Source organism: Neophocaena asiaeorientalis, unplaced genomic scaffold, assembly GCF_003031525.2.
Source record: "Neophocaena asiaeorientalis asiaeorientalis breed wild unplaced genomic scaffold, Neophocaena_asiaeorientalis_V1.1 scaffold190, whole genome shotgun sequence".
Taxonomy (NCBI): Eukaryota; Metazoa; Chordata; class Mammalia; order Artiodactyla; family Phocoenidae; genus Neophocaena; species Neophocaena asiaeorientalis.
Genome location: NW_020175017.1, coordinates 6,037,625 through 6,063,163, shown reverse-complemented (window position 1 = coordinate 6,063,163; position 25,539 = coordinate 6,037,625). Strand labels below are relative to the sequence as shown.

The 25,539-nt window shown below is 32.4% G+C and overlaps 1 protein-coding gene across 1 annotated transcript in view; it reads left to right on the top strand.

The window, feature by feature from the left end:
* MIPOL1 (mirror-image polydactyly 1) overlaps positions 1-25,539 on the top strand; it is a 306,365-nt gene that overhangs the window by 52,930 nt on the left and 227,896 nt on the right. Inside the window, 4 exon segments of the mRNA XM_024762065.1 lie at positions 3,726-3,804; positions 21,132-21,363; positions 22,931-23,066; positions 24,334-24,439. Of these exon segments, the coding sequence (XP_024617833.1) occupies positions 3,786-3,804; positions 21,132-21,363; positions 22,931-23,066; positions 24,334-24,439 (493 nt within the window). The 5' untranslated portion in view covers positions 3,726-3,785.

Here is a 25,539-nt window from a genome sequence, read left to right as displayed (position 1 = left end):
TTTTAAAAAATCCTGGGTGTTGTTACGTTGGGGAATGAAATTCCTTCTTTAAGTGCCTTTCTATCAAAGAAGGATTGTTTAATTTTGAAGGATAAATGTCAGAATTACTTATAACTTTTTAGGCAGATTAGAAAATTTAGACTAGTCAAAGAACAAATTTTGTTTCATCAAGTATTTTACTGCTGAGTAAACACGGAGAGTCAAGTCCCGTTTGAGAGCATAGAGATATGTTTGTTCAATTTTTTTCAATCTCTGTTTTTCGATAGGGTGAAAGTAGGAAATTTAGGTAGATATATTCAGATTCCAGTATATTTACAGAGAGAAGAGGGTATGTGGTTTCCCTGGCTATTAATTTCTCCTTTTTTCACTTCTTCTGAGAACTAAAAACAACTTGGAGGAATGAGGTCAGGAATCTGTGATGGAGAAGATTTTAGTTTAACAGATGCTGATATGGTATGTTCTGTCTGTTATAGTAAAGATTTTATTTTTCTTTTTTAACATGGGTAATTTTTTCTAACACAAAAACGAAGTTTATTTAGATTTTATTTTGCTGCTTGAACCTGGTGACATTAATAATGATAAAGCAATTAACATATTTTGTATGTGATACAATGATTTAGCACTTTAAGAAGCCTAGTTTATCTGATGTCTACTATAAAAATCATCCCACTGGTTTTAATGTGAATATATAATTTTTGATTGAAAAGTTCTTGATATCAAATATTTAAGGTGAGTGTAAAGAAAGGAATCAGTATTTTAATAGTCTTAATCCTTTGTCCTATAATGAGTAGATGTGTAAAATATGTTGATGTTTACAAAAATCTTCTAGTCCTATTACAATATATAGATAAGTAAGTTGTAATTAATTGAATCATTAGAACATCTAATTTTTGCTTGACAATATGCAAATGTGCCATTAAATCTGTGTTTTAAGATTTTTCCAGTTTAATGTCAGAATCCAAATTCATAAAGAGTTGGAAAAATGAGATGTCTGAGCTATAGGATTCACAGGGATTTCATATGAAGCCTATTTAATCAGGATAACACTGTTATTAATATTCATAATGTCAGCTGGAACACAAATGACAGACTTCGGGGCCTAAAAATTTTACTTGGTAAATTTATTAAAAGTAGCTTAAAAAATTAATGGAATTTAAGTAAAGTTGGTGAATATGAAAATCTTGTGTTAGCAGAAAAAATCTCTATTAGAACTTTCTTTAAGACCATTTTGCATTGATGTCTTTTGACAGATTTCATTGGTACTTAAAGAAGAAAGATGCATGAATGGTCATTTAAGGGGATTTAAACACATTGGCACATTAATTTTTACATGAATAATAAGTACTTTCCAAAAGCAATTAACTTACAGTGTACAAGATATGAATTGAAAAATAAGACTATGACATCAAGGGCAAAGCAAATGTGCTGTACATTTTAAACTTAGTGGCAAGACTGTTTAATATTTTGTTTTATTTTATTTTTATAGCTTGCATAGGCCGTGACTTAGAATAATGTTCCCTCCCCCACTAAAAAATATTGGTATGTTAAACATTATCCTCTGCAAGTATCTTTTGTATTTATTGGAGAATTAAACATTTGTTGTGCTATTGGTAATATTTGAGAATATGTTCAATTTTGCAGAAAGTTAAAGGGATGATTCTGAATAGGTTTAGTGCTACAAATACATATGTGTTAATACAGACTTACTGATTATAGCATAACTCAAATGTATAATAAATACATTTCTGAAAGTTTGTATAAGTTTAGTTAATAAGCATCGAGTAGTGTTCAAGTAAATTTGTTTTGAATGTTAGCCTAAGAAAGTAAAAAGTGGGGAATGGCTTAAGTAAAACTGGGGTGTGTTTTATTTTGTGTACTACCTGCTCCCCTTTATGTTTTAAAACGTGCTTGTAATGATATTATACCTGTGCTCTAGTTTTTATTTTTGTTATTGGAGTTCCTTAAAAACAATTAGTTTTAGACCATTTTGTATAATTACAATAATACCGAGTATTTTGTTTTACATTCATCAGAGATTATTTTTCTTACAAATTTTAGTACTTACAAAAGCATAGCTTAGTTATTATCTCTAACATGCCAGTTAGGGTTTACCAGTGAAAGAATATAGGTATTGGTCTTGCAGTATAAGAGGGTACTAGAAGTTTCACTTGCAGTCAGTGCTATATATGAATGATTTAGTTTCATTAGATTTATAATAATTGCCAGGTATGTTTTGGGACTCATATTCAGAACTTGAATGGAAAAAGCATTAATTACTAGGGTGTGTAGAAATTATTATAGTAAATCACAAATTAAAATTTTTTGTATAAGGAATGAAATCAAATTGATAAATTGATTTATTGGTTTTTTTGTTTGGTTTTTAGTGTCTTTTTAAAAGTTAGGTTTTGGGTTAGGGGGACATGTTTTGTTTTTGGCTCTGAAATATTCACTTATATGCCCAGGAGAGGGCAGCATTTTACTATATCAGTTTCATAAAAGAATTAGCCCTGCTTAGACTGTCAATGTTTCTTGTAATTACTCCCAGTATATTTGTTGCTTGCTTATGAATTAACTTGCATTTATGGAACTAAATCATTCCAATCATTTAATTACACCTGAGGAGATGAACTATAATTGCTTGCTTCCAACTAGGATCTGATATGGCTTGAGCAGTATTAATTTGGTGTTTACTTTTCTGAGTGCTAAAAGCATTAAAATGATTGTGCAATGGGATTACATTTTACTAATTGCTGGCATTCATTAGCTGGGTAAATGATGAGGAAGAGTGACTGTATATTGAAGAGGGATAAAATTATGGTTTTAAATAGTATATTACTAAGCACATTAAGACCTGTAAGACATGTTTTAAAATACTCCAGAGGTTATTAAAGGCTGTATTTTCTACATGTCTTGCTATATGAATCTCTTATTAAAAGACCGCAATTATTATTAACCTTTTTGGGCAATATGGAGGGAAGTGGCTTCGTTGACTGGAACATATTTCTTTGATATTAATAACTTCCTATATTTTCAACTAATCCAAAAGTAAATGAGGAACTTAGAAAAAGATTGCCAACTCCAGATCAACATATTTAGAGAAAATTGGAAAGGAGAAGCTTACTACAGCTTTATTTGAGGACTTTTTAAAGAACACAGAGTTCTAGCTGTGAGGTAAATCTAATTTTATTCTCCTTAAAAGCATGCAAAAAAAAAAAACTTGGATAGTTTTTATGATATTTATTATGAAAACAAATGCAAGAGGGAAAAATCAGTAACTCCACAAGTTAATGATAATCTTTTAAAAAATTAGAATAGAATTTAAAATTACTTTTACAAGTATGAAATGTTTTATATGAAAATATGCATTCAAATCAATAAATCTGAAATTTGACAAATAGAGTAAATTTTTTATTTTTTTTTAATTGTTGAAATTGTAGTTGGAAAGACTTAAGTTAAATAAATTAAATGGTTCCCTAACCAAAGCAGCAAGAATGTCTAGAAGCTTAACCTGAACTGTATTTACTAAAATATAGGTGTGAATGAAAGAACTTTTTTCTGAGAAAAAAGATTTCATTTCACGTGTTGAAATACACAGTTAATTGTCCTATTATAAATGTTTTAGAAAACCATTTATCCTGTAAATTCTCTGTTAAACAAAGGTAAGGTTTAGGTGTGTTCTGATATATTGTTTTAAGTTTATTTATATAGAGTTGGCTTTATTTTAGCTTCAAATCTTGGCGCAGAAACCAGAGACATTGCCAGAGCAAATAGGAACGGGAGTACAAATGGACGACTGGTCAAAAGGTAAGGACTTTTAAGGTATTATTACCAAACCCCAGGTGTTGTGCTTGTTTAAGGCACTGAATGAAGTGTGTTTGTTCTAACCAATATATTAGACAGAGGCAGACAAGCACAAGTGCATACACATGCACACACACATGCAAGGAAGGAGGCACACACAAAGAGACCCACATTCTGCAAAAGGGACACAAAGACACATGGAGAAAGAGACATGCACACACAGAGAAAGGGACACGCACAGAGCAAGAGATATTGAGAGAAAAAAGGAAAGCAGACACACAGGGAGAGAGAAACACACACAAAATGATAGAGGAGATTGAGAGAATGAATGGTAGAGAAATGAATATAGAGAGGTATACTCAGAGGAAGAAACACAAACAGAAAGGAGACACAGACATAGGAGGGAAATATGAAACTCAATGAGAAAGACACATATACAGAGGCACACACACAGAGAAAGACACACATGCATAGATACACACAGAAAGAGACACACATATTGAGACTCACAGAGAAGGAGAGTTACCAGAGTGAGAGAAAAATGGTGAGAAGGAGACAGAGTATTCACAAACTGATGAGGGAAAAATGACAGAGAGAGAGAGCCTGCATGCATGAGAGAGGGAGAGAGGGAGAGAGGAAGGGGGGGGGAGGGAGAGGGAGAGGGAGGGGGGAAGAGACACACTGAGAGAGAGGGGCACAGGTGTACATGCAGATACACTCAGAAAGAGACACACAGAGACAAGAGACACAAAGTTAAAGAGACATGGAAGATACACACATATACAGAGAGAGACAAACATATGGAGACGGAGACACATACACAGAGAAACAGACCAAGACACATACAGGCACAGAGACGCATGTAGAGACACATGCACACCAAAAGACACACCCGGAGACACCCACAAAGAAACGGAGTCAGAGGGGGACTCTCCCTGGAGAGTCAGAGCCACAGAGACTTGCAGAGATGTGCAGAGGGAGGCAGAAAAAGGTACTTCGAAACAGAGACAGAGACATGAAAACAGAGTCAGAGACAAGGAGAGAAACAGAGAAAAGGATGCACACAGATATGCACAGGCGGAGGGAGAGAACAGTCAGACAGAAATACAGTTTGAAAGACAGGCAGACTGAGAGATGGCCTGAAAAAGGGAGAAATGGTGGTTGGGTGGAAGGAGGGATGGATGGATATATGGGTAGGTAGGTAAGTAAGTAGAGCACATCTGTCTACGTATAGAGCAAGGTAGAGAGAGGGCCATAAAGACAGAGGTTTGAAAAAGGTTAGGTTTTTACTTGAAGTCTTTTACACTAAATCTGGATACAGTTGCAAATCTGAAATACTTGGAAAACAAATCATTCTGAATATAGTATTACATATAATTGAAGACTTTGGCCTTTATGTTCATCGTTTTTATTTCCTCTAAATTAAAAAAAATAGAATTATTACTAAAACATTGCACACATCTCTCTCTTTTGATTCCCCCTCCTTCAACAAGGCTCTTTCTTTGCCATTTATCAACCACACTGTTACCTTTTTCAGAAGATTAAAGGCCATTTTGGGGAACTGTTGTATCATCATTAAACTAAATCAGTTAATAGCTACACATTCTTTTGAGGAATAGAAAGATGCTATACTGAGTATACCTTTTTTGGTTTCTGCATTTGTTTTTGATTTCTACGCTGTTATAAATTTTCTTGTCGTTTATGCCTACCATTAGCAGCATTTCTCCTCTTATTTGTGATTCTAGGCTACTTGTTATGAGTTTAGAATCCAGGTAACTGATTGCATTGTGTATAAAGGAATAGCAAGTAATACCTGAGTAATGTAGTTAAAGGTTTTTAATGCAAAGTTAATAGCTTTAGTGAATGGATTTTGTGGCACTTAATTTTAGTCTACTCTCTTTATATTCAAGTTTGTGATAAGGATGTATTGGTGTGAAGCCGAAAACTGATTTGTTGTAGTTGTTTTTACTCATTTATGCAAATAAGCAAGCAAACACTCTTCTTTTGAAGAACTCAGAGCAGTTCTTACTCAATATATGTACAAAATAAGAAAAGAGGAAGTAAATAATGATGCCCCTGTAGCTTATGTTCCCTATTCAGAGGCCACATTGCTATGAAAGCCATGTCGTTCACATTATAGACAAAAGGATCTTTAAGGAGCCAAAGGAATTATTTTTAATATATCTAAAGAATAGGTGCTATAGAGGAAATACTTCTCATAAATGTAAAATAACCAGGAAAGATGTTGAGGAACGGAGCTGCTGAAGCTCTAGGACACTTTTGGAAAGGAAGGTTTTCGGGCTAAAGACAGATGCATAAATAGTTTGCAGGAGGCACAGACGTGACTGAAACATCATTAAGAAAATTCGCATTTTTACAGACATTTTTTTGAACATTGGAAATAGGAATAAGACATTCCTTTATATAAAGGGCCTATTAATGAAACATTATTAACGAATAAAGTTAAACAGGTAAATGTAGTATCTTTTAGTTTTGTGATAACTGATATGTTTAAACAGTAAAATCTCACATGGTTATTTCTTTGATATGGGATTTTTCATAAAGCACAGATTACTTCAAAGCTCTATCTTACAAATATTCATAGGCTGTTCTTGTAAATAGTTATTTTTATTTAAAGTTATCTTATTTTTTTAAGGAAATGGAGCTAATTAAAAACTTTTATTACACTTTGCATCATCTTAGAAGTTTCATTATAAGGAGTGCTGAAGTGGTTATTCTTTTCCTAGCTTTATTTTAGAAACATTGCTGAAATATTTGATGTCAAAGAGTATGAGGTAAATAATGTTAACAGGTAAAACGATTACATTTTTCTCAGTTTTTGTCATTATTCTCAGTTAGAAAATGTAAAGCTGAGGTTGGTAGGTAGGATGAGTGAAGACATCTACAAACTGTCTAGGTTTCTTTAGGTAGTTAAAAAAAATCCTGAATGAATGAAATTTTAGGTTGATGGAAGCAATAGGTGAGTGAATGAACATGTGTTGTCAAGCAAGCATTGGTAACATCTTCTGGCTTCTTAAGAAGTAAATGATGTTTTGTCCTTTCATGAAAGCTTTCTGTTTTTCAGCATTCTTTTTTTTCCCCTGCTTTTTAAGAAAAAAAATGAAGTGGCACAAAGGACATATGCAAAGTTAACCCTCAGAAAGAGTCAGTTATTATATGATTGTTTAGCTTTTTTTAGCATTTACTTATTTACTTAACTATGTAAGAAAAAACTCATGGGGGTCAGAAATCTCTTATGAATAATTATTTGGAATAGTATGATAAATTTCTGGATAGCTCTTAAATTTGGGTGATTTTTATTAAATTAGCAGAAACATGGTTTAATTGTTTTATAGTACACAACAGTCCATTGGAAATAGTTTAAGTATTATTTACGAATAAACATGTCTGCCATAAGTATACATACCTACAATAATATAGGTAAAAATGAGGTCTGGATGCCAGTTAAATTTAGAATATTGTGAAACTTATTTAAATCTAGAACCTTTAGGGGTCAGTGTTCCCTAAGAAAGGTTAAAGAAGGTTACTGTGCCTACCCAAATTAAACATTGTTTGCTATGTTTTAAATACTTCTTACCAATTGAGGGTAAGAAATGGTAGGAATCATACAGCTTGAAGAAGCTTTAGACAAAAACCTTTCAATTTTATGAGTTTCTTTAATATTATTGTTAGGTTTATTATTTTAGGAAATTATATTTAATGTGTTTTATACACAGTAGTTATTTTCACTTATGTATTATCTCAATTTAGATATGAATCATATGTTTTTAAACTATTTTAAGCTTAAAAAGTGAGCATGATTCTAAATCATCATACTCATTTGAAACTTGAGAGATGAAAAACCTTCTAGAACTGCTTATGTCAATAGATTTCTTACATGTTGCAGTTTATTGGAGGCTAGCAAATATTTTTAAAAATCTTATCTTGCTGATTTAAGTAAAAAGCAACTGTCTTCTTTATTTCTAAAGATGATATGATTTTGTTTCCATGATTTTTATTTTTTTTCTATCAAACAAAATAAATAACTAGAACTAAAACGTAGCAAAAGGTAACTTACAAGTGATTTGTTAGTTTCTTCTTGAGTCAGAATACTATTTATTTTTGCTTGGCATTTGGAACCTGTGTGCCACCATCAACCTCTTTTATTATTGGTTCATTTATCTTTCTCTCTTTTCAAAAAGTTTGTGTTCTTTTTACCCATATATTGTTCTATATTTTTTTTTTGTTCTATATTTGAATTACATCTAAAACTATTGCATGATTTGCAAGCATTTTGTAAGAGTAGACATATATAGAAACACCATGGGAAAACAAGTAGCATGCTTTTAAATGTCTTTGGTCATTATGACAAAAATAATGGAATCTCATATCATCTTCATAAGCTATTTTATTTTAAAGCAGACAGAAAGGAAATGGCAACTTGCATAGAATGGACATCCATTTCTATCAGCAAGATAGCTGGTAGAAAAAAATGATTCCCTAGACATTATGATTAGACCCTCCTTGAAATTCAAGATTTTGAAAATATCTACATAATTAGTCATTCTGTATTGAATTATAAGATTTGAATTATATTTAATAATTGGCTTTCTAGTAAGTAATGGTATATTTTCCCTGAATGAGTAACACAATTTGTTTTTGTTTGTTAATTTTATTTTTATTTGTTTAAATTTAAAGGAAAATTGCACTGGAGAACTAATGCATTTAATAATTTCAGTGAAATGTTATAGTAGAAAGATTATAGTTTTGGAACTAGACAGACCTGGGTTTTAAGTTTTCAATCTTCTGTTTACTAACTACCTGGACCTGGGTGGAAGTTTTGTAATTATTTTTAAGCCGTGGTTTTCTTGTGTGTGGAATAGGGAGATGCTTCCTTTAGGAACATTTTGAAGATTAGAGATTGTGTATGTAAAAGCCCTACTACAATACCTGAAACAGGAAACGAGTTTATTTAATATGGGTTTCACATACCAGAGTAATTATTTTCAATAGTGTGGTGGTGATAATGGTTTTTATAGATGTTTATAAAAAAATAGGTTGTTGAAGTATTTTACACGGCCTAGATAAGTGGTGGTGGTTGTCGTTGTTCTTCCATCCAGCTGTGAAAGGTAGGTCTACGAAAAAGTTTCAAAATTATTAAGAAACATAATTACTAGTATTTGAAACGGTTATTATTAGTTTTATAGGAAGCTTATTCTCTTCAGATATAATGTTCTCAATATCAGAAACTTGATTTCTTTTAAGTAGTATAGTTTGTATTTACTATATTTATGTTTTGTAGAATAGAATGTAAAATCAATTAATATTCATTTAGTGTAAAATCTAATTTTGTCTGTATTGAAATCCCAATTGCAATAAAAATCTTCAGACTAGTGATATCACACAATGTGCCTTTTCCTTTTGGCAAGTGTGAATTTAAGAATACATTTTTAATTTTCATTTTGCCATAGAAGGGTTAAAAAAAGAGCATATCGAGGTCTGCTTAAATTTACTATTTATCTCCATAGGACCTAACTTAATAGAGTACTGGTAGTTTCTTACACATGACCATCCAGAATATTTGAGAGAGTAGTTTTAGGACTACTGGAAGTGAGCCAACAAGGATTGATTCATTTCCAGAGGAAATGCTAAGGCTATCCTTAAAAGCATGATGGAGGTGATATGTTTTAGAAAAAATTAATTTCTCTTTTTTAAAATAAGTTTACAAAATAAATGAGATTCTGGGTGTCTGTTTTTTTAAGCTTGATGTGAATGATTCTGTCCTGACTCTTGGCCTCATTAAGAAAATGTAATGGAAAACCAAAAAATTTTTATAAGGGCAACTTAGTTTTCTAGCTGGTTATGAAGTTTTTTAAAAACTGTGTTTTGAGACTCATCATTTCTGATATGAGTAATTCACATTTATGAACTTATGCCATAAATATTTTTTACTTTAATTTTTGACAGTTTTTTAAAAATACTTTATTTTGTAGAGCAGTTTTAGGCTCACGGCAAAATTGAACATGAAGTACAGAGTTCCCATTATACCCCTACTTCCTGACCCCACACAAGCACAGCTTCCCCCACTGTCAGCATCCTTCACTGGAGTGGTACCTTTGCTACAGTCGATGAACCTGCCCATATATTCTTAATAAGGGAAAAGTTTGGGAGGTAATAGGAGTCTTTCTTTATTTCTTTTTTTGTTTGTTTTTACTAAATTTAGAGTATTTTAGGTAGGTCAGTTCAGGCTACACTCTTACATGGAATTCTTACTACACCTTTGGTCCTTCATTTTATAAAAATGACAATTACTAAGAAGAATAAGCATGAAAAATGGTAAATTTCTTTTTTTAATATGACTACTTCTCCATTTCTGTGCTATGATCCTCTCTTTATACAACTTGTGACTACTTCTTTGGTTTAAGGAAACTCAATTCTACTTTTAATAAGCTCTTTTAAATTTGTTTGTGGCCATGAAAATATAAATATATTTTTTTGAAATAGAAAAGTTGCTTGAATTTTTCAAAAGTTTTTTGCTTTAAGTTCTCCATTCTTAAGTTTCTGAGCTCTTTGATAAAAGTCCTCATCCATTTCTGGTTATGGCCCTTTCATGCCAGAGCACTTCCTGGAACACATAGTTACAACGCAAATCTCAAAATAATATTATTGAATCTTAAATTTTCTAGAAATTTGAATTTCAGTGTATCATATTTAAGATGATTATTATGGTCTCCATAGTGGCTGCATTTGTCACCTTTAGCGTGATTACTGTAAAGTCCTGAGTGTGCGTTGGCATTTTGTTGATTTTGTAGATCTGAATCAATTTACAGTGGTGTATAGACTGAATTTATGACCATTTACACAGTTGATTCAGACTGACTGGCTGTTTGTAGAATAGGACTAATGTGACTACATTTACTCACTATTTTTGGTTATAAATAAATCTGGTAGTTAAAAATTTGGGGTTTAGTACATGTATGTAAGTGTGTTTTAATCAAAACAACCTATCGTGTAAGACATTATTATCTTTTGGGAGGAAGTTTCAGATACAAATTTTCTTTGTGTTTTGCCTTTTCTGTTTTCTCTTGGGGAATGAAAAACAAATTTAGAACAAATCAGGCTATAAAATTTTGAAATTGGTTACATAGATTATTTCATAGTCTGAATGAATGATTGAATTAAAAATATTCTAATCTATAGCTTTTGGGTAAAAGTGATAATTTTTGTCAAATGGAATAATTGTGCTGATAAGGTAAAAGTAATTATTTTAGAAAATTCTATTTGGACTTTATTTTTTGAGTGATTTTTGTCTTCACATATTGAAACTTTTTGGTACTTTAAAATCAGGATGCTAGTGGATGAAAAGTTAAAAGTGATCAGTTCACAATGATAAAATTATACTTGTATAGTTACTGAATATGTTAGTTTTTGCTAATTAAATATTTTTAAAATTAAAAATCATGTCCTTTTTAATAGTTTCACTGGCTGTACTTAAGGTAATTTGATGTACTGTAAAACATAGTAACATTCTTTGATTTTGAGCATTTTTAATATAGAAATATAATCAAAGTTAAACACAAAATACCTTATTTCCTTCCTTAATTAATATCCTGTTTTTAAAAGTTTTACCCCTTCTGTTCAGAATTTTCAGGTTAATGTTGATCCCTAACAGATTAGGATGGGAAGGGTTTATTTAGCCTTAGTTTCCTTGAACCAGCAACACACATTGGAGGAAACATGATAGGAAAAGCAGGACAAATACATCGTCCTGAAGGATTCAGGGTTGTATATAAATTCTAACATTTGGAATATGGAATGTATAATATTCTGTATCCTTTCCACAGATTAAAATAAGTGTAGAGAATTTACAATTTGAAAAAATTCCCATTTTAAGTAAATTAGATGATTTCTGAATCTTCATCAAGAAACCAAATGTTGCAGAATTTGGAGTCACTGAAACCTTTTATTCAATTGCTTTTAAGAGTTCAAAGTTAAAAAAAATAATGATTTCAGTTCAGCAAATCTGATTTTTTCCTTTCAGAAACCTTCATTGCCTATATTTTATAATCAACCCGTATATTTTAACACCAGGATAGTGCTGCATTAGTCCAGGTAAGAAGAGCAAAGACAAAACAAAAATTTTCATTAAAAAGGAAGTCCTTGATCTCCTGAGAATGCAGTAGAGACTAACATCAGAGGCTTCCTCTGCATTTTTAATAGGCCATTGGTCTCTAATAGGGTCTGTATTGGTCTTTCATTACCTTTTTCTTTTTTAAAAATCTCTGCCTCTCCCCAGAGTCACTTGAAACAAAACCATTATAATTTTTTCTCTTTTTTTACTTAGGTTTTTTTTTGTCTCAGGTTTTCAATGCTGTTTTTAAAAGTTAAAAAATGCTACTAAGAAGGAGCTGATGATGCTATGGTGCAACTAACAAGGCACACTAGTATAGTAGTCACAGCTGATTAATAAAATGAGAGTCCCTTCCTTTTCCTTTTGTTCCCTCCCCCCAAAACAAATGGTGAATTTGAATAAAACATACATCATTTGCATAGAAAGTTATGTAATGATGCCATATAGAGTATAATGATTTCCTAAAACCTTGTATTTAAAGTAACCTGAATTACAATGAGAGATAAACAGAATATTTACCCATCCCTTATGAGCTGCTGCTGATATGTAAATTTATTCTTCTACTTTGCACAAATATACTTTTGAGCTACTGCTTAAACACTTTGAGGTCCTTAGTCAAACAGTTTTAATGATGCCTCCAATATTATGAAAGTGTGACATTTGATGAATGTCTCATATAGTTTTGATATCTAGGCACATGTCAACAAAAAAAAATTGAACATTGGTTTGTCATGCAACACCTAGATAATTTATAATTTTACTGTTTATATCCATCTTGACATTTTTTATCTGCCAAAGGCAGGTTTCATTTGGAATCTTAATCTGAGATTTATTTGGTGGATCTGGAAATCATAGCTAGGGTTCCCACAGGAAATGGTCCATCTACCAACAGATTAAATGGCAGTCCTGCAGTTGTTAGGGGAGCTCTGCATTTAACACACATGCATACTCATTCAGTCAGCACTGGGGAGAAAAATTAAAGTAGTAACCCAGGTTTAGGAACAATGTAGCTAAAAAGTCCCATATTTGCTGAATGACAAAGGGTTATATAGCAGCATTTCATTTTATTATTCGTGCTTGAATTTCTTGTTTGCTCTGTTGAGTCTGCTGACGAATACTAATAAATGCCTGCAACAATCCAGACGAGAGATGCCTGGCAACAAAGCTATGCGGTGGACCTCCCTGATCTTCTCCAGTTCACAACCTGACCTTTTGAAAAATTGGCTGGGCTAAGCCGCAGAATTTGGGTGTAATGGTTATTGTTAACTCCAGCTTTAGGATTTATTAATTTGTGTGATCAAGACTTACCTATACTTCAAAGTTTCAAAAGACCAAATACAATCATCCATCCATTAGAACTAACATTGTGTTTCAGTGATTTCCACTTGGTATCTGACTGGTGATTCTTCTGTTTTGTTTTCCAAATCTAAAAATGTTCTTAAGTAAAATGAAAGGCACATATAAAGAAATAGGTTTTTTTTCTCTCTTTACAATTGTTATTGGAAAAGTTACCTTCCATAAATGGTTTATGGAATTGTTGAATTCATAGATAATTAGTATGTGTTTATACTTAGTAATCAAAAAATATATAATTATGAAACCCGTTTTACTTGCAGTGGTAGAAATTTAAGACTTACCTAGTTGATTCATATTTTTAATTACTTTATATAAATTATTCTTATAACAGGAAAATTGAAAAGGTTAGAAATATATAGTAAGTAGCCAAATAGTTCATATCACTGGGGAAAAAAGAGAATAAAGAGTACCGTTGTGCTAGTTAATCTAATTTTAGGATAGTTTTCACAATCATTTTAGCTTAAATGATATTTGCAATGGTTTAAATAGGGTGATATAATTTTTACAAAGCTTTAATTTATGCAATATGTTCATAAGTTAGGCAGTGTAAGGTTTAGGCAATTACACTATTATACTGTGTTCATGGCCTTCATTTGATGAAAAACGTTAAAATTTAGAAGCTGAAACATTACAGTAGAACAGTTCTTGCACAGAAGTGTGTTGAATGAATATTGATATGTTCATGACTATTTCAGACTTGAAACAAAAACTTATAAAAATTTGGTGTAGTACTACCACTTTAGTTTTTTTAATAATAAAACAAATAACAAAATTCCAGTAAAGTGATTTCTATGACTAGTCAGTGGATAATTTGTAACGTGGTACACTAAGCCTTTGAATTGTCTTAATCACAGATGAAATAATCTCACCAGTTCTTTTTGACATGTTTATTTAGGGATACAACCATATATGGGAATGTAAAGGATATAGTTTATTTTGAATTCATGTCCAAATGAATAAATTATTGACATTCACAGGTTTCATGATTTTCCAGGTTAACAAACCTTTATCAAGCCTTATTTCAAAATCTTATAGCTATATCCAGGCTCTCCCCCATCACATGTTTTTGACTTCCCCTCAATATATATAATACACTTTATCAGAATTACATAAAACTCTGTATCTTTGCTTTTCAACGTAACAGCCAACGGCTACATGTAGTTTTGGATGCTTGAAATGTGAGCAATGAGAATACAGAACAATGAAAATGAAAGTTATAGTACTTTTCTTCTTCTTCTTCTTATGGCTGGTCAAGCCGAAAAATAAATTGAAAACCCCCTGAGAGAGTGTACAGTATCCAGGTAACAAGTTTGCATATTTTAAGCCAAGGATCCAAAAGTTACCTGATTTCTTGTGACTCCTAAATTAGAATCTCTGTAGGATAAGTACCTGTGATCTACTAGCTATGATCCTGATCATATCTAATATCATGTGCCAATATGGTAGTGTTCAAATTATGTTACAGAAACATGTTATTTAAATTTCTTATTTTCCTGCCATGGGATTGAATTTACAGAAATATACTCTTAGTTTTCTTTCTATGAGGTTGAATTTTCTTTCAGGATCTTTCTCTAATGTCAGGATTTCTGAATTTTGAAGTTCTGTTACTTTTGTAACTTATTAGTTTTATAATCTTATACAAACTTTATTAAACCATTATGTATTAACTACAAGTTTTAACCTTAAGTATTTTCTCTTTTTTGTATGTTTTTCATTGAACAAAGTAGCATTTTATTTATTTTCCATGTTCATGTCTTCTGTTCTTTTAATAAGAAAATTTTTTCTTACTATATTTTATTTATTCTTATTACATTTTAATAAAAAAATCTTACTTTTAGCTAAGTAGATTCTTGCAAATAATAATAGCTAACATTTATTGAGTGGTATTCTGTACTGACACTTTTCCAAGAGATTATATAATTTAATGCTCATAATAACCTTTTGAGGTAGGTGCTTTTATTATGTGCTTTTTACTGATAGGGAAATTGATGAGAGGTTTAGTAATTTGGTAAAGGTCATACAGCTGTGTGGTAGAGCCAGAATTCAAACTCTGCAGTCAGTCTTCAGAGCCCATGCACTGTGGTTCTGCTTGGAAACTCTAAATACACCAGTATTCTACTTGGAAGGTCTAAACTTTGCTCTTGTACTCATATTAAGTGGAACCACTATGATATGGCAGAAGTTTCTGATGTCCTTCTTTTATGTTTGGGGAGAGAAAAGCCCATATATGCATCTGTGTGGAAAACTAACCGCCCCACACACATAAAGGAAGCAAATAGTCGGAAATATTTAGTAAAGGAAATAAAGAATATCTATACACACATACAGATAGATAATCTATGTGTAACTCAGTTAAGGAATTGGTTAGGAGCCACTAGCTTATGCTGTGTTGAAACTAATGTTTGTTTAGAAAAATTCTTAACCATTGAAAAAATGTGGGATAGTAGTCCCACATTTGTTTAAAATGTGGGACTACTATAGTACTTCCATCATGAAATCAGATTTACACTTATTTAATAGCAAAAAGTGTCATATCATTTTGATGTTTTTGCATAATGTAGTGATAGACAGTATACAAAAGAAGCAATAAATATGAGGTTTTATAAAATCAGATGCTACGATATAAGTAATAACCTTTCCAAAAAAAGAAAAGATAGAGTGTAAAGAAGTGGTGACCAATTATGTTAGCAAGTGTCAGAGAGCACATTAACAAATTGCTTCCTTTATGGTTCATTTTAGATTACAAGTGCCCCTGAGTAGCACCTGCATCTGAAGGAGAGAGATCCATTTATTCAAATGTACCTGCCTATAACACCTCCATTCCTCTTTCTCTTTCTGCCACTGAGCTCTCAGGTACCTGAGATGTTGCTATTCTGAGTAACCCCTGTAGGATCCCTAGAGACAATTCTAGCTCAACCACTCTGAAGAAACAGCTCTGTAAACAGTATTGACCCCACAGGGGACCATCAAATCCATTTACACAGATACCAGTTGTCACAAACTATTTACAAAGCCAGACAGAACAAAATTCCCCAGCCTCGAAGAATCCCTATTTGATTCTAGCCACCTCCTCACTTCTATATAGTAGTTGTGAAGTAACAGTTATTTTTGGCCATGAGTTATGATTTCTTGGGTAGCATCAATTTAACTGAGTATATTCAGTTAATTCAATTCAATCAGTTTAACTGACATTAATGTATAATTGTCTGGAGAATTGAACTCAAAAGGGATCCTAAAGCTTTCTTTACTAGGTTAGGAAATAGTATAATGCTGTTAATTTTCTAGACTAAGGAATTGAGAATTTAGTAGCAACGCTAACATTGGGATAGTTGACAATAGTAATACCTCCAGGAGTAAAGGGAGAATTTGTTAGATCATGAAAATGATCCATTGGAAACAGTATGAAAGTCACTAGGGAGATACAGGGTCTTCAAAGCGTATAATACAGCTGGCCTAGGCACATGTATTAAGTATTAGGATTCTAAAAAGTCTTTACTAAATTTACCCACTTTGCCCAGATGAATAAACTGTCTCTAACAGTAGCAGTAGGTGGCATTTGAGGAATAGTGAGTAATAATCTTCCATAACATCATGTTCAAATGGTCACAGGATAGGTTTACATGGCAGTGATAGCATTAAATAATGATAGCAAAAATTGGGGAATATGTTTGGTTTGAAGTGGTTAAAATTCTTATGTCCAAATAATGCAGTGTGCCTGCAGAAGAGCAAATAAATAAAGGGATTGATAGTTGTCATAAAAACTTTACTGTTATTTGAGAAAAGAAAGTTAGGTTTCATTGAATTATGAAGAAGAGATTAATAACTTATTCTATAAGTTCCTATGGAGAAATGAATTTAAATAGTATTAATTCTGTTAGTCATAATGATGGAACAATTAACAATGACATTGATTCAACACTGAAGCAAATTACTAAAGAAAGTTATAGAGTTTCCATTTCAAACCATATGAGAGAGATAGAGAACAATCAATAGAATAGTTTTAGTTTAAACTTTCATCTGCTTAGAGATGAATTTGAATCAGAAGTGAATTGTTCTTTAAAACATTTATCTTATCTTTCTATTCGAATAGTGTATGAAACAGACCTATAACTTCACTTTTTGTTGCATTTTATTGGTATATTTCTAATGCAATTTTCTTTCAAGTGATGGGGTAATACAACTCTCAACTAAAGCTTTTAGTGGCATCATCCTATTATCACTTGATAAAAGTCCTTCTTCTGGGACTGGAGTTTAGGAAAAATAATTGAAGACTGAGCTAGAGTAACTAAATACTATTGTATTCTCTTAGTTGGAGGAGGTACTAACTCAGAAATTGAATTTAAGTTGAGCTGTGAATAAGATAAAGAAAATTTGGTAAAATGAAGTGTGATACAGCAGTATCTTAAAATGACTTGAAAAGTCGAAGTGTTTCATGCCAGCAACTTACTCAGATGTTTCAGAAAAAATTATATATGTGTAGGTAGACAGACATAGAATAAATAATAAAGCACGCGTGGTAAAATGTTAACATTGAGGAATCTGGATGAAGGGTGTATAGTAATTCTTTGTACTATTTTTGCAACTTTTTTATAAGACTGGAATTATTTCAAAGTAAAAAGGTAGAAAGAAATGACTGTTAACTAACATCAGTCAGCTTTCTCATCTGGCTCTGTCTTCTTTAGCATGTTTATGCAGTCAGTGAAGTCTTTTGCATTTGTCTTTCATTTCTCCTCTCCATTTCTTGCCATTTTTCTGAATGACTTCAGTTTCTTGAAAGATGGCACTCCCTGTACCCTGATACCTTGATTTCCTCCTCTCCAAGTACCTTCATCATCAATTTATTTAATCAACACATTCCCAGGTCTACCACATCTTGGAATTTGTCTTTACAGTGTTACTCATTTTACAAGTTTTCACTCCTCAACTATAGCATCTTGTCCTTCCAGAACAACAAATGTCTTTGTGTTTTTCCTAAAGCTGTTTCTTCTCTTCTGTGCTCATTCTTCCTGTTCTCTTATTCTTATAGTCTGTCAACGTTCTCTTTACTTCACCAAGCTCAAACTCTTTGACAGTTCATTACTTTGCATATTTCTGCTTGTCCTGTTTTGGAACAAATGCCTTTGTGAAATCTTCTCATAGTCTTCCAGTAGAGCGTCCAAAAAACAGACCAGAAGGAAAATTTTATAAATCAACTTTGTTTACTCTAAAGTAAAATTAAATTCTCAGTGGAAGAGTATGGATAGTTGTAGAGCAGGTTCCAAATATCTGGTGAACAGTTTCAGTTAAGAATCTAAAAGCTTTTGTTACAGAGCAAGGATAGAAACATCCAGAAATGGAGCCAAATCATACAGTATGAATTCTTCAAAAATATTAAACATTTAAAATTAAAATCCAGAAGTGTGTTAGAACTTGATGAGTTTATTTTGATAATACTTCAGGGGGTTATAATTAGTAGGATACAGGAGGGATCAGTAAAGAGCCCTCTTATTGAGAAGGTTCCATTTCTGCTCTCAGTTTGGAGAATATACTACAGTCACAGGTTAAAAGGCAGTGATTTTCCAAGAGTTCAGGGCTCATGAAATTTGACGTTAGGTAAGCTGAAGTGAGAAAGAGAGCTGTAAATCTAGTAACCAAATAGCAATATAGTTATCAGGGATGGGGTAAAGTAAGCACTCACAGGTTAGAAATAAAAAACTGAAAGAAGAGAGATGCTGCACTAGACCCAGAAATACAGAGTTTAAAACATGGGACAAGTTGCAGATAATGGTAAGTTTGGTCTCAAAAACAGGTAACAGAGTCAAGACTTAAGATTCTGAAGCAATTGATAAGGTGTTGTCATGGGGAACTGGGGGCTTTTTCTAGCTGGCAATGCTCCTTGGCTTATCCTTTTACCTTTTGGAGAATCTTTGTACCTCATAAACTGGAGAATAGCATAGAGCCTAATAGTTATCTTCTGATATGCCCCTGGAGACAACTTTTGTTATTTTGATACTGTTTTCCATAACTATTTATAATTTTCTTTCTTTGAATTGCCTGTAAAGTTATATGTTAGTGTTAAAAAAGCATGGCCTGTTAATGATAGTGGTATTCCTTAGTGTCCATTTATAAAATTTTATAGTACCTCATTCAGATTTGGGGGGTACTAATACCAGCCTATTCTAGAAAAGTAGCATGATGAACATCTAAAGCAAATTAAGTGTTTATTTTGTTTTGTTTTGTTTTTTTGCGGTACGCGGTCCTCTCACTGTTGTGGCCTCTCCCGTTGCGGAGCACGGGACGCGCAGGCTCAGCGGCCATGGCTCACGGGCCCAGCCGCTCTGCAGCATGTGGGATCTTCCCGGACCGGGGCACGAACCCGTGTCCCCTGCATCGGCAGGCGGACTCTCAACCACTGCACCACCAGGGAAGCCCAAATTAAGTGTTTTGAAATGTCAAGAACCAACAAATAATCTTCAGATACCTATATTTGTTAAAGTTTAAAACAAAATATAATGAAATTTCATAGATACATCACAGTATGTAATTATGATAGCACTTTCTCCCAGTTTATTCCCACAAACACGGGGAAATAGAGAGTAATTGACCAAAAATGAATGGTTTCTGATCTAGCATTCAGCCACCAATAAGATAATGTCCAGGACTTGGAGTTTATGACTGGCTCTACCTAATTTCAGCATATATGTAAGCAAAGAATTTCTTCTTAAAGAATGAGTACCTTATTTATGTTTCCCATTTGTTTTTACTCTAAAACTACTCTTCTTCTGCCTCAAAGGGATTTTAAGTTTGTCAAGTTAAAGAAGGCATCATCATCAAGTAGGTGAGATTCATGAGATTCACCTGCTTTTAAAAGTTGAAGAATTATTTCTGTTGGAAATAATAAAAGTCCTAGTTACAATCAGTATTTGTGCCTGTTGATCTGATTTACTGGTTAAAAGAGTTTGTTTTGTGTACTTGCTTGTGTGTCATTTTCTCCCCAGAATTTCACTATAACATCAGATATATACTCTTCCTCTGAAATAGCTATTATTTACTAGTTACAGCTTAAAATAACTAATATTTATGAGATAGCCAGGCATTACAAAATATACTCTAGTGTATAATACATAGCTGATAAAATGGAAGTTAAAAATAATTCTCCTTATATTATTTCCATTTTTATATGATGATGATTACAAAAATAATAGCTAACACTTATTGACATGCCAAACACTAGGCCAGGCACTTTGCATTCATTAATTCTTAATTCAGTTAATCCTTACAACAACTCAGGTAAGTACTATTATGTGTCCATTTTGCAAACCAGAATCTGAGGTATGGAAGGGTAAAGTAATTTCCCCAAAGTTATGTGCTTGGCAAAGCCAGAATTTTAACTCAGTCCAATACCCAAATTTCATGCACATTATCATTTATTTCACTGTAATCAGTTAACTTATTGCATCCTATTTTTCAAAATCTAGCAAAGAAAAGTTAATGTAGAAAATAATAACCTCTAAGTCAGTGGTTCCCACCCTTGATTGTATACTGGAATCATGTGATCACTCCCAGAGATTTTGATTTAATTAGTAGAAGATGTGGCCTGAGCTTGAGGATTTTTAAAAACTCCTTAGCTGATGTGCACTTAAGGTTGTAAACCACTGTCGTAAATGCCCACTGACTGTGGAAATGGAAATATTTGTGGCAAAATCACCCTCTACATGTTTGTCTGATAACAATAGGAGTAAGGTTAGTAAGTGCATATTTAAAGCTGTGAGAGCTCTTATTTCCACAAAAATATTCATTTGATTGATTTAATATGTAACGATGGTGTTTCATATCTCATGTTTTTGTTTTGTTTTAAATGCAGACGTAACCCATGGTTATCTTGAACAAGAGACCACGGGGAGAAACAAAAGTACACAGCCAGATGAGCAACTGCCTGTGAATTCTAAGGGAAGCATGCATCAGAAATCCAATGAATTAGTTAATGAAGCTACATGTGAGGGCATAGAATTGCCAGAGCAGAGATCAAGGAATTTTCAAGTCATCAGTCCTCGTCTAGGTGATGAGACAGCTTACTGCACTACAGAAAAGTCCAAGTGAGTGCTAGCAGCCTTAGATTTAGAAAGTAAGAATTGGGAGAACTCTAACTTCCTTCCTCCCTCTCTCTGTCCCTCCCTTTTTTCTTTTTGATGTGGCCTAAATTTGACATATCATTAACTTATTAGAATTTGAGGAATCTAATACTAGAGTTTTCTACTATTTTCATTACATTAATATAATGTGTCTAAATCACTGAGTGAAAAAGCACAAGGTGAGTTTGAATGAAGGTCGTGAGGTTTTATATTGTTTTGTTGAATATTATTTTAAGTGACCTTTCATTAAGGATCTGGAAATAGCTATTAAGTTGATATTAGATGGGATATTATTCATCAGAGCTATAACCTGGCAGCTCCAAGACAAAATAAGCCCAAAGATATGATTTGATTTTGGTCAGTGCTGTTCTTCATTTAAATGAATTTGAATGCTTTTAGAAGGGTTGTCTACTCTCCCATTTACCTTCCTTATTATTTTACATTCTGTAGTTTCTACCCATTCACTTTATGTAGCTACCTATTTCATGAAGGGATTTGAATTTTGACACCTGTGACTTTTACCTATGGGAGAAAAGCACTTTGGTAATTAGTCACGTACTATGAAAATACTGCTAAATTTAAAGATTCTCAATGACTAATATAACTTATAACTATATTGAAATATAAATATTATGTTTTCAGTCCAGACAAAAATCATATTTTATGGAATACTTTTTAACGGAGTTTTACATAGGAATAGCCTTTTCTATTTACTTAAAAATTATGAAATAGCTATATTAATGAATATTAATATATAATGAAGTGGATATATTAATATGTTCCACTTTCTTGGCAATCAGTTATATTCTTATCAAAGTGTAGTTTGGAGTACATTTTTGGGGAGTAGGGATGAATGAAGAGGTGATAAACTTTATAACCACATGGGAAAAGTAAATAATAGAGATTAGGCTAAAGTCATCTCTTTTCCCTTCCCTTCCTTTATAGTACTTGCTAACAAGTTAATATTGTTCTCAAATAGCATACACATTGTAAAATAATTTTTTTTGCTTAAAGGTTACAGGAATAGGTTTTCATTTTTTTTTTTTTTTTTGGTTTTCATTTTTAATGTTGCAAATTTAATAATGAAAATACGATATTCTGTCAATTATAATGAAAAAATATTTATTGTTCCTATTTTCAGAAAAGTAAGAAATGTATCTAGAGTCCTGACAAGAAGTACAAATTAAATTAATATTCACAAGCCCTTAAAAACTGTGTTCTTTAAGTATACTGAACCATGAATCTCTAGACATTACTAAATGCTTTTCACAGATTTAGCTCTCCCTGTGAAATTGATATATTAGCACCTCTGTGATGTATTGTATATTAGCACCTCTATGAAATTGCAATGTTTAGTCTTTTTCATCCATAGTATTTTCTTAACAGTGCATAACAAGAAAAAATTTTAATTAAGTAACTTTACATACTTACTGTTAAAATTAAATGTTTCCCCCATTTGAAGTGTAAAATGTATAGATCCTATATAGTTGAAATTATACGTATATTGTTTTAATAGTTTTCTTTATTACAGCATTATGGAACATAGAAATAATGATTTGCATTACAAATGTATGATTCCTTGTCAAGTTACTTCAGACTTAAATAAAGAGGAGACAATAGCATTGCTTCTCAAAGAATTGGACATTCTCAAAGCAAGCAATAAAAAGGTACAATATAGGAAGTCTGATGATTGTACAGTATACTTTTAGCTGCTGACCTTCTAAGTTTGCTTTGTCACTCATCATAATTCAGTTTTATTGTGTACTTTAATCCTTTAACAGTAGCTTTATGCTGTTGCCATACCATGCCATTCACGGTATGATTGAGTTGAGACATGAGCTGTGAAAAGCAATTTCTTTGGTTTCCTGCCTTGGTGGCTTGCAGTATCACTTCCTTTTTCATAGATCTGTGATACCTAAAAAATTCAAATTTTGCTTCATTGGTTTCATGTTACTTTCTTAACTTTTTTTTCTTTTTTTTAGTAGTATCTGTGCCCTGTATTTCATCTCAATAATATATGTAAACTTTAAAGTAGCAAGGCTTGGAAATATTGTCATTTACCTTGTGTTATCTTATACTGCTACATTTTGTCCAATCCAATTTGTCATGTCATGTTTTATCTTTTCTGACTCTTTTTCTGTTACATTCCTTTGAGCTTTAAATAATGTTCATTTTCTATGCCTGCCTTCTTTTTTTTTAACCTCTACATACTTTTCTGATTCTAATATTCTAGTTGTTTGACCTAATCAAACTGAAGCATGATGTTAAGAATGTTGATCATGTCTGACGGAAAACAGCATAAATGACGTAAACGGAGGGAGAAATTAAAAAGAAAACATTTGGAGGGATCCTGTATGAAAGTCTGAGATATTTTCTGTATTTTCATTTACCAGCTGTTTATTACATGCCAATTATGAGCCAGGTGCCAATGCCAATTTAAATGGAATATGATGGCATAGCATTCTCAAAGGGAGATTTGTATCAAATATTAAGATTATTATCTTAATTAATTTTGTTTCAAAATATTAGAATTACTAAGAGAAGCTATAATTTGTGCTACCCATTATTTTATTATGATAGTCCCTTCCAAGTCTTTTGCTTTAAGACAAAAGAATGGATCAGATTGCTTTTTGCTGCAGTAGTTATTTTTAATAATAATGTTATTCCTTCTTGAATTTCATTTGCCTATACACACACATAAAATTAAGTGTATATTAAAATGTTTTTATAATTTCTATGTCATGTCAGGTAATTATTATTTTATAAAATATCTTAAAACCTTAATTTTTTTTTTCCCCTGGAGTTATGTATTCAGTAAGTTAATACAGTTATTCTATAAGGGTCTAGAGAAAAGCAAAAATTATCTTTGGGATTAATTATATTTGTGCAAGAAATTTATTAGTAAGAATGTATGTTTATTTCAATGTGTTTTAGCTTCAAGAAAAACTGACTAAAGAAGATAAAGAACAGAGAAAACTAAAGCTTAAACTGGAACTCTAAGAAAAAGCAACAGAAGCTCAAATTGCTGAAAAAACAGCAGGTATAGTAGATCAGTATTAACATATGGCATTCAAAATCATACACAAGGTTATTATCTGATGTGGCTTGGTGAATAGTAGCAAACTCGCTTATTTGTCAAAGGAGGGAAAGCTCTGTCTTCTTTCTTTCTTTTTTTTTTTTGCCTGCTTAGAAAATAGGTGGCTTTAACATCCTGGTACTGGTATTAGTGAGAGCTTTACCTGTATTCATACTGATTTGGGCATTAAATTCATTGTTAACACCATGTCAATCCAATCACAAAAAGGTTGTTTGTTTTGTTGGAAGGGCCTGAACAAACAAGGGGAAATAATGATTACCAGTGCCTCTACCTTTCAACCAGCAGTTCACATACCACTTATTGTTTTAGCTTGTTGAGAGAAAATACTTCTCCTTTGTATGAAGATAGTCATATATTCATTGCCAGTGAAAACCTACATTTGATTCAAAAATCTGTTTTGTGCAGTTAATTAATTTTCATCTGATGACGTGGATGATGATGAAGATAATGTTTGCCCTGAAAAGATCTTTCCCTGAAGATAATGTTTTCTGGTAAAAGGTTGCCAGAGTTTAAGATTATAAATGAATGCCTGAAATGTTTTGGAGTCTGTCTTCATTCACAGGTCATGGCAAGGAGAAAATTTGTAAAATGTATCTGTGATGTGTTACAGATAAGATCAGGTGATTCTCAGTTGTCTCTGATGGACTCTGTCTCTCTCTCTCTACAGTTTATATATTATCCCTGTGACTCTCTTCCTCACACTGTTTTAGTGTGTTAAGAAAAGAGATATTTCATAGAATAGTAGAAATTAGCATTCAGAGGCATTTTATAGATCCCTTATTTTAACATTTTTATATCAATTGGAATGCTTTTAAAAAGTAATTGTATTTTGTGATTAGTTTGAAGTTATAATCATACTTTATAAATCACTTAACCTGGGATTTTGCTGGTGGCACAATGGTTAAAAATCCATCTGCCAACGCAGAGGACACTGGTTCAAGCCCTGGTCCAGGAAGATCCCACATGCCTGGGAGCAACTAAGCCTGTGTGCCACAACTACTGAGCCTGTGCTCTAGAGCCCGCGAGCCACAACTACTGAGCCC